Below are 10,273 nucleotides of genomic sequence, written 5' to 3' on the forward strand. Positions count from 1 at the left end.
CGCTGTTACTTCTTGGCTAGTATTACTGCTACAACTGCTGCTGCAGCTTCTCATAGCACTTCCAGGTGTGCACACTGCTGTTGTTTAGAACTGATTTTTTCCCCTGCTAATGTTGTCCTCCCTTTCCACCATTCACTCTAACTACGGCATCGAAGTTAGCTTCCCAATCACGAAAGGCAAAGTATCCAAACAAACCTAATTCTAATCAGTCCTAACGTGTCATTTTGTCTCCCTCTTGTTCCACTGAACCGTTACGTCATCAGTACAAATGAAATTAGGGAGTTCAGTTAAGACCGGAAATATCACACTAGATGACACTTTCGTCATATTTAATCGAGATAACTACGCCGTTCGTGATATGTCGATATACAAATGATAGGCTGAATTGATCGTTGCTCTTCAGAAAATTGCAAAGTTGAAGGAAGCATTGTTCTAAGCGGAAATTGCTGGAAAGGATGGAACTTGACGCGCACGGGATAGCGGAATTCATTTAACTGCAAAGTACTTTGATCGCAAAGTGACGATTAGAACGAAGCCAATCACACAAGGTTGTTACCTAATGATCATATCACTCTGCGCAAGGCATTCGGCAACAATGAGGCTCGTTTGTGGTTGCAATTAACGTGACGTCACCGACTACGTAATCGCCGCTTGCCAACCAAATGTCGACGCTCGCAATGTATACTCCTTCTTTGACAAAAAGAAAATACAGGCAGTAGCGTTCAAAACTTCACTCGCCTCAGTGCGCCGCAATCATAGGTGCAGAATTTGGCACTGCGAAGACAGGTTGCGAAGTCCAGGGAATGTTCGCACCTGCTGGGCTATCCATTCCGAAAAACTCGATCAGATGCTGGAATAGAAAGCGCTACCAGCGCCTCCTATATTTTTCAGTGCTGGCCGGATAAGGCCAGCCAGACCGTCGAAAGCCCTCTCTTGCCCTCCTTTCATGCCCTTGCCCGTCGGCTAGCCTTCGCACCTGCTTTACGACTGTAAGAGAGAGATATAATCATCTGAGTAGCGCAGCACCACGGAAAGCGCACGAACAAATAGCGGCAAGCAACCTCAAACTTTGCCGTGAGCAGCGTTAGGGGTTCATGAATTGTGCCATATACAGCGTCAACTAATTGAACTAAAGCACGCAAAGCGTTTCCATTGCGAAGCGAGTGATTTGGGTGGCATTGAAAATATATGAGATGCTGGCGCTACAATGTGTTTTTTCTTTGCAAGTTCCCAGTATTGGCGGTTGCGTGACGCGAGCTTCAGGTTGGACCGTTCTTGCTCTTCCCAAAATAACTGGCGCTAAAAAAGAATCGGCCAGCGCTGATCGTGCTGACTCGAGGGCAAGAAAAATAAGGAAAAGTTGAATAATAATGGAGAATTGTTCATCATATCATCTCTTTAAATACTCGTTGCTACATGTATAATGACGGTGCCTCATTTGCTACTTTGTGTTTAGTAACAAAACATGACCCGTGGTGAAACATCATCCCCGATGGAACAGTGGCAGTGAGGTCAACGCGTTGGAGCGTTTAGACGTTCCCCGCGCCAGATGTTCATGATGTGTTCTAGCAGCCCAAGAAATGTTATAAAGAAAGAAATTCAGAACTTTTCGTGTCTTCTGGCTACTAATACAGTGGGAAGTGATCAATCACTGGAAAAGAACAGGCGCAATTGTCGGGTCTGCCTCAGTGCAGCTCCCAGTGACAAGTTTGTGCCTTTTTCTGTCCCGGTAGTTGATGTGTCTGCCCGTGACGCATTAGATACAGGCGACCACTGCCACAAACAAGTAGCCAGTCTACTAACCAAGCTTACAAAGGCGCCTGACCTATTTCGGTGATAGCAGTTCGCTGATAATCCAGTTTATGCACAGTGGACCAGAGATTGCGCCAGAGTCGTATGTCTATGACCTCTCTACAGACGCTCACAACTATCATAATCATCATCATCTTCATCATCACCACCGGTGATAAATGAATGCAGCTGTTCACCACATCGTCATGTAAATGAACCGCAAGCCCGAAACGGTAGTTCGCAAGTCGATTGGATTGGATTGGAAAACATTTATTGCGTTAAAGTGCAGATGCAGACGGTCCGCTCTAGATGGCCTCAAGTCTACGGCTGGCGGCGACCTTAATCGCCCACTCGGTGGCTTAGGCTTGAATGCCCGGGTCCGAGCTGACCAGAACAGCCTCCCATCGCTCAAGAGAAATAATTTGTACTAGATCTTCCGGTGGAGGTTCTTCTTTGCATTGCCATAGTATGTGATCATACGTGGCTGTTTCGCCACAAAACCTACACGCGGGGTTAAAGTCATCCGGGTATATTTTTGCTAATAGATAAGGGTTAAGAAAGGATCCTGTCTGGAGTTTGCTCCAAGCGGTCTCCTGTGCATTTTCCAACGTTTTGTCAGGTGGTGGAAATTTGTGCCGTTCCAATCAGTAATGACTTGTGATATCGTGAGATGTCAGCTCCTCCTTGGAGTAACCCATGGATACGAAGGGCCCACCGACTCCGAACCATTGCTGTGTTCGGAACTTGCAAGGCAAGCGCGGGGGTCAATAGTCTTCCTTACCAGTTGGCGCGATATATCCACTATAAAACACCGACTAGCTCCCGTTCCTGCCTTTATCATCATCATCACCACCATCAGCCTGACTGTACACAATGCAGGGCGAAGGCCTCTCCCATATTCCTCCAATTAATCCAGTCCTATTCTCGCTGCATCCACTTGAATACTTCTTAACCTCATCCGCCTACCTGACTTTCTGACGCTCCCTGCAACGCCTTTTTCCCTTAAAATCCAGTTTGATACCCTAAGCAACCATCGGTTATCTCTTCACACTACACGTCCTGCCCATGCCCATGCTCCTGCCTTGTTAGCAGTAATTTCTCAGGGTACCACGCGTACATGTCCCTCAGTCATTCTGTACCAGTTAGAGTGATAAATCTACTTCGAAATTTCCAATTATTGAGAAACTGTAGTAGTTACCTCAGCATGCCAATGATCGACGTTTTTTTCTGCGAAGTAATACAGTGATCACCATGGGAGTCTGGTCACGTACCGCAGAACACGTCAACACGCCACAGAAATGACGTGAACATTGTAGTGCCGGCGCATCATTGTTTACACAGCACACTGGTACCAGCGATTCGGAAGGGAGCAAGCTTGTTGCTCAACGCCGATATGATGAACATCATAATAGAATATCAAGTGTGGATGAAAATGCAAGGCTTGTGCATAATGCGCAGAAATAAACTCAATCTGCATTCTTTACAGATGGATTCAGGGTTCCCTTTCAAATCGCTTGTACTCGCACACTCATGAGCAAAAGCAGAGACCTCCCCCTTTCCATTCCCATACTCATTTTCACTGAACTGATGATAATTATTCCTCTATTGCAGATAGGTTGCCGCGGAAACGAATTGGAATTAATTAAGAAAAAGTAAATTATCCTGATAATCGCATTTTTGCCACAGGATTATCACGATTGTCTTGTCTCTGCAGTCATCTCTCGAGACATATCGTATACAGGGAAGGCCTCGTAACACTGGTCCACAATTGAGGCCCTTATTGGTCCTGTCGACCATGTTTCATCGGAGCATCGTAATCACGCATAAATATCCAGTAGAGAAATGTCAATGAACCAAAGACTTCCTCAGCCTTGTCAGGCGCGCAGCTGTTGCAATTGCGCCACCCTACAATGGGGGGCGCAAGAACTGCGTGCAGCTACGGGGGAGTTTTACCTTGTTTTTGCTTACGGGGGCCTACACCTTCCGCGTCGATGCGAAGTTCATCTCAGTGACATTTCTCGCACCCCTTTTCTCCCTCCCTCCTCTTTCTCCTTTCATTCCCGGTTCATGCTTGGACCTCGTCCTCTACGCCACCGCGTCATGTCCCGACAGCCCATGGGCGTCTGCCATGATGGTCACTGAGGGTGAGCCAATCGCCAAGCAGCCCCGGCCGGGCGAGTGGCTCTGCTCCATGGCAGCGGTGGCGGCGTCGGCAGCCGTCGACCTGCGCGCCCGGGAGCCACTCTTCCCGACTCGCAAACAGCGCGAGTTCATTCCGGACAACAAGAAGGACGACACGTACTGGGACCGGCGACGCCGAAACAACGAGGCCGCCAAGCGATCACGCGAGAAGCGACGCCTCAACGACATGGTGCTGGAGACACGCGTGCTCGAGCTGGCCAAGGAGAACGCCGTGCTTCGCGCCGAACTCGCCGCACTGAGGTGAGAACTGGCCTGTGCTGTTCGCTCATAAAAGGGCTCGTTAAAGTGTCGGTTGATCCGTGCTTTTTGAGAGGATTTTGCCGCAGGGGACCGGGGACAACGGCGTTGGGAACTAGAACAAGCATTAAAAAAGAGCTCACCGTAAGAAAGGAAAAAGGAAATGGCTTAGAAAACCTTCTTCTTGGGCTAGTTGGTGCACGACTAGAAAAGTACTACAGAACTGGGTTCTCCCTTCGTCACCTGCACTCTGTGTGTGTTGCGTAGGCTTAGCGTCATAATCGTATTGGTGTAGTCTTGGTGTTTATTTTACGGCGAAACTAAGCTATGACTATATTGACTAGTGAAGACAACCAGCGAGTATCATGCTAGCCTAAAGACGCAACACATGGACTGCTTCTCCAGTTGAACTTCGCAGTGCTATCTGCATGGCTTGACGTGAAAGTGCGGCATTTTGCTCATCAGCTGAAAGCCTCAGAGCATGCCTGATTTACAACGTGTATGTCATCCTTATGCAATTATGTGGCGAAACAACCTCCTAAACTGCGCTAAAATGAGTAGACGCCGGATGTGTAGCACATCTAGCACTCTTAAAGATTTTAGCACAAGAATAGACGGTGCTTGTTTCCTAGAACAGGTAATGACCTTAAACGACTGCGTTACATGTGCGACCTCTCGCTTTTCACCGTCTGCGGCTACAACTTGTTTCCCCTTGCTTCTTTTTTCAGCGCTCAAAATCCTCCCAAAATTAACGTCTCTCCCCTCAGGGACAAATTCGGAATCCGCGGTTCACTCGTGGTCGAACAAGGCCCTCAGCAACACCCAGCGGACATAGCCGCGGCCGCCCACGTCCCGGTACCAGTACCGGTTCCGGTTCCGGCCGCAGGCCTCACCGACCTGCGAGGACGTCGGAACAAGCTGCTATCCGCACTACTCCCGGCACTGGTTCCGCAGTCGCCCGCTTCGGCGGCAGCTCCCCAAGGCCTGGCCACTTCGCCGACACCATACGTGACGTCACTGGCGCAGCAACAGCAGCAGCACCAGCAACACCAGCCACACCACAATCATCACCACCAGAACCAAAACCATCACCACCAGCAGCTAACCCAGCAGCTGAATGGCCAGCACCAACCAGCCCTGCTGTGTGCAGCACCACCGCCGGCGTTGGATGACCACAGGACGGCGGCCACCGACCAGGAGTCATCGCCCTTGTCCTCGGGTGAGCAGAGGTTTCGGTGCGACGGGGAGAAAGCTTTTCTCGAACCATTAGTCGGATTTCGCGTTCGAGTTCTCTCTAGTTTCGCTTAAGAGCGGCGCGATTCGTGGCGGTTACTGTTATATATGAACCCGGGAAGCCACCGGCTTTTATTGTTCTCCGTTATCCACTTAAGACGTGCTGCTCTCTATGGGGCCGTGAGTCCAAGCTCCGGTAGTACTCTGGTCCCTGGAGCTTTTGACACTGAAGACGTTAACCTCTTATCAACGTTCACTGGAACAAAAGTGCAGGATGACATGGAGGACTGACTATGGAATGTAATGAATCGGTTAATATTCTAGGGTCTCCCTCTCCTTTTCAGAATGGAAGTTCGGAAATAATTTTATTTTGTGCTTGTTGTGCATGCAGCTCTAGTAAAAGATAGTACTGGTTCCTTAAACTCTCACTTCAGGCCTTCCCTGCCGGTTAGTACTTGATCGTTGTACAACACCAGGAATGATACCAGTCTTTAAAATAAATCGAAGGAAGCGTTATTGCACAGCTGTCATACGTGCACGAGAAAAGGTATTTCAAGCGGAGTGGCACAGCAATTCTTCTCTTTAAATATTTGTACTTTCTTATCCTCCGCGACACCGACTCGGCGTCGTGATGGAAGTCGAGTGTTTCGCCATTTCGATCATCAGGAATGACGAAAAGAATTAAGCTTGAATTGAATTAGAATAAGGCCTGCTCGCGAGATAAGATAAGGAGCGGAGGAGGAGGTAGGAGATCCTCCGTGATGTGGTCTCTATCCTGCAGTGAGCGTAGCGGAGTTGATGACGATGATGAGAAGGATTCTTATACAAATACCACGCCTGCTTTTGCAGGGTCGTGGTCGTCGGCAGAAGACAGTCCGCCAGCGCACCACTTCAGCCTTCCGCACAAGCTGAGGCACAAGTGGCACATCAGCGGCTCAGAGGGCGGCGCGGTGGCTCCGCCGGCGAACGGCGCTGCCGTCGTCATCACCGCCTCCGCCATGGTGTCCAGCAACGGTACTGCCAACGGCAGCAATGGCAGCAGCGGCGGCCTGTCGTCACCCGAGCTGCGTTCCTCATCGTCGTCGTTCCACGGCCGCGAAGACACGGCCTCGTCGGACGGCGACAGTGGCGCCTCGAGCACCGACGCACCCTCTCCGCGCCGAGACGAGTCCTCGAGGAAGGGCCGCAACGGCTCGGCTGTCGGACACCACCACCACCACCATAGGTGCGTATCTCGTACCGTTCACTCTTGTGAAATCCTTTTCGAGCTTTTACTCGTGGATGACTTCCACCTCGGCTGAGCCCTGGTAACTAATGAATTCGAAAGGGACGGTTGTTTTTTGTAAATACCTGTTTTAGATGGTTTCCATGTGTAAGAAGGGGCGTATTTGACTTACAATGCCAGAACTTGCAAGCACTTAGCACTTACTGTCTATAGAAAATCAATAGTATAGGGATAATCTGAATTCTAACGGTGTGAGGGAGAGCTAAACTGATTAGAACAGGCTCGTTTAAACTAGTTCGAGACATTACGGCTCCATTTTGTTTGCTAGAGCGAATTGCTCTGCCATATAATTCTATCTTGCGGTGTAGGCCAGCTGTAGCGAGATTCAAACACGAAATTCTCTGGCGGAATATTTCTTTCACATTAGAGTGCAATGCCTACAGGAGTGCTGTGATCGCTTCAATATTGATAGAAGCTATACGATATAAAGAATTAGGAATTACTTTAGCTGGCTGGAACGTTTTGCAAACAGGCTAACTTTATTCTTAGTGCGCAAAAAGGCGAAGCAGAAGGAAAACCTATCGTGTTAACAGGAACGGCAAATAGTAAGTTTACATTATAGTCAACGTTAGCAGGTGCTCAAATCAGACTGCGCCGACAGCTCCTCACGTTCAGTAGTGCGAAGCTCGGGTGCGATTCATTGTTTCCCCTACCCGTAGCGATAACGTCGCTACGCGCCCGCCTCTCTCACAGGTCGGCCCACTCGCGGTTAGACCTGCAGACGGAGAACTTCCAGCTGCGCTCCGAGATGCAGCGGCTGGCGGCCGAGGTGGCCAACCTGCGCGACATGATGATGAGCGGCGGCCCGTCGCCCCACAACGGGGCGCCACCCCCGCCGCACCTGCACCCGCTACAGGCCGGACCCGGCGGAGAACTGCACGCACCCGAACACCCGCCGCACCTGCAGCCGCCGCCGCACCTACAGCACCTGCAGGCGATGCAGCGGTTGACCTCGCCGTCGCACATGCATCACCACAACGGAGGAAGCAGCAACGGTCGCGGCAGGGCCGACGAGAACGGCTCGCCACCCATTGTCGGCAACGGAACGTCGACATCCTCTATGAACGGCAGCCGGGAAGATAACCCTAGCCATTGATGGAACTCTGCTACCCCCGTTTGTCGGTCTGAAAAGCCAAGGTGTTATCACGCTTGTGAAAGAGACACTAGAGAGCACTGCGCTTGCGCGGTGGAGCAGGTTAGCCTATGTCACTTCTCTTGCGCGTGCTACGTCACACAACCAGACGCCGCTGCACGCGTGTGATGCACAGCGCTGCTGGCACATGCCTGGTTTGTCCCTCTCTGGTTTGACGTCATCCTGTTTGTAAGAGGCAAAACGGCGCCACCTCGGTCCCTACGCCATTTTGAAGAGACTGAAACGCGCATGCGCAGGAGCACTGTTCACCTTATTGCGCGCTGCGCATCACGAGTGAAGAAATGAATGTGTGCGTGTGTTTGTGCGTGTGTGTGTGCACACAATTCTTCTGTCACTGTCTAAACGGCTGGCGACACCACCCGATCGAGGTTTGCTGTCGGAGCCGCCTGCTACTGCCGTAGCCTTTACAGGAATGGACAAATTGTGCTACTTGAACACGTCCTATTTCGCGTTTGCTTGGTGCTCGTCAAACGCGTGGGTGCTCGTGCTCCGGCACGTTTTCCTGGCCTGGCTGTCTTTGGCGGCATTTATTGTCGCACTAGGACCCCGGGACAGCATGTACCAGCATTTCATGTCCCGCTACCACCTGGGCACATCCTCGAGACATGTCCACCCCTTGCCTATGCGGGTGTCTCGCCTGCCCTTCGGCATCTACAATATGCGAGCTGGTGAAGAACAACAGAGTGTTGAAGCGCTCGTCCTTGAGCCGGCGAAAAAACCAGCCCTGTCGTAGCTTACTACATGGCCTTCAGGTGATGCACACCATTGTGTCCCCTGGCGCCATCCAGAAGACAACCGAACCCTGCCGGAGCTGTCATCTAGCTTGTTCGTGGTTCGTCCGCTTCGTGATCGTAAAAGCGACTGACAAGTCGGTGCTGCAATAACCAGCCAGCGAGACCTTCCTGCCATCCGCGCCAGTGTCGCTGTCTTGTGCAATCCAGTCAAGTTGTCGTTGAAGTCACCCCTGTGTGTCGTCACTGACTGACGACCCACCTACTGTCTTCATAGTCGCATTCAGTGGTTTGCCTGGGAGCAAGCAGGGTTTCCAAGACATATTTGCGAAGGTTCCTTCCCGGAATGTCAGTGTATACACTCATGGTCCGGCGGAGTTATATTTTTGTGAAGCTTGCCCTGCGCCATGGAAGAAGCCCGTGGAAACAGCTAGACGCATCACGTAGAGAAACAGATAATGCCTTCACGAGGCGTCTACGCGACACCCGCGATGACGTATTTCCGTTTACGGCGGCTATTGTCGTGCAAGACTTGTGTACGTTTCATGTCCCTGTGCTTTGACTTTCCGTGGCGCAGCGGCCAGCTTCAATGAACTTCACAGCCTTCTACGAACTCATAATTGACCGTGTTGCCGTGAACAGTGTTGACTTATGCGGCATAAGATTTTCACTGCCTTCTTTTATATTTTTATCCCTTTATTCTCCTGATTTATGTTTATTTCTAGTTTCATCAGCAATTAACATGCAGTTACCACAACCTCTACGTACTCCGACGTCAGCACCAGGTTTAAAGCGACCTTGGTCATAAAGTTATAAAATGTATCGTCGTGGTTCTCCGCTTCGCATCGCCACGCCCGTGCTGCGTTTTTATTTATTGTGTCAGGAGCCCAGCGGAGAGCCGCAGATGACAGTTTTGAGCGCCTATTCGGATATAACCACATAGATTACGTCCTGGACGTGGCAGGAATGCACAAAATGAGACACTGTATGCTAAGGCGGTACTACTGGATGAGCGGTCAGGGGTCCTCCATGACATCTCGAACATCTCTTGCAGTCACTCCAGCCACCGAAACCAAAAGTCCATGAAGCTCATCATGGCAACCGACAACCTTGCATAAAAGACAGGTACACACATGACTGTCAGATAACAAACATTTTCCCATGTCATCAAGTGGCATGACTGTGGAGTGACGATGCAGAGTTCTTCAGTTAGCAATAAAAGAAATAGGTTTTTCAAAATTTCGTGTTCGCCGACTGTGTCATGCCAACAAATACGTACTTATTTCAAGAGAAATAAAAACAGCAAAAACATATACTCATTACCAGTTACTTGCTTTGTAGAGCATAGCGGCGGTTCTCTCTACAGTCTGGACATATCTTTCGCTGTCACCTAAGCTTTCTCTGCAAAATCGTGATGAAATAACAGATATCAATTCCCGACTTGTGTTCTGTCCAGTGGTGCTGTCTAAAAACCGTGAATTGAGGATTGTGTTTCCGGACGACATTGACAAGTGAGGCGACTTTCTAGTGGCTTTTCGTTACCCACATCGCTTGCGATGGCAGCCTTGGTACAATCGAACTGCTGTCGTGCCACAGTCACGTCACCTTGGGATACTGTAACTGAAAATGACGCCATATGTT

General features: G+C 50.2%; 1 protein-coding gene across 3 annotated transcripts; it reads left to right on the plus strand.

Moving 5' to 3' along the window:
- The first annotated feature begins 3,913 nt into the window (after positions 1–3,913).
- LOC146181889 (uncharacterized) lies at positions 3,914–8,258 on the plus strand. 3 transcript variants are annotated; one of them, XM_084575569.1, is made up of 4 exons: positions 3,914–4,233; positions 4,959–5,449; positions 6,313–6,689; positions 7,437–8,258. In XM_084575569.1, exons 1-4 carry the CDS (start codon positions 3,920–3,922, stop codon positions 7,842–7,844), a joined length of 1,590 nt encoding a protein of 529 aa, XP_084431695.1. In that variant the 5' UTR covers positions 3,914–3,919; the 3' UTR covers positions 7,845–8,258. The 3 variants fall into 3 exon arrangements, with proteins under 3 accessions (XP_084431695.1, XP_084431693.1, XP_084431694.1); XM_084575567.1 differs by having other exon boundaries at positions 3,920–4,233; positions 6,313–6,685; positions 7,436–8,258; XM_084575568.1 differs by having other exon boundaries at positions 3,923–4,233; positions 4,998–5,449; positions 6,313–6,688; positions 7,442–8,258.
- Positions 8,259–10,273: the final 2,015 nt, after the last annotated feature.

This window comes from Amblyomma maculatum, chromosome 8 (assembly GCF_055883805.1).
Source record: "Amblyomma maculatum isolate TAMU_Amacu chromosome 8, ASM5588380v1, whole genome shotgun sequence".
Lineage (NCBI taxonomy): Eukaryota > Metazoa > Arthropoda > Arachnida > Ixodida > Ixodidae > Amblyomma > Amblyomma maculatum.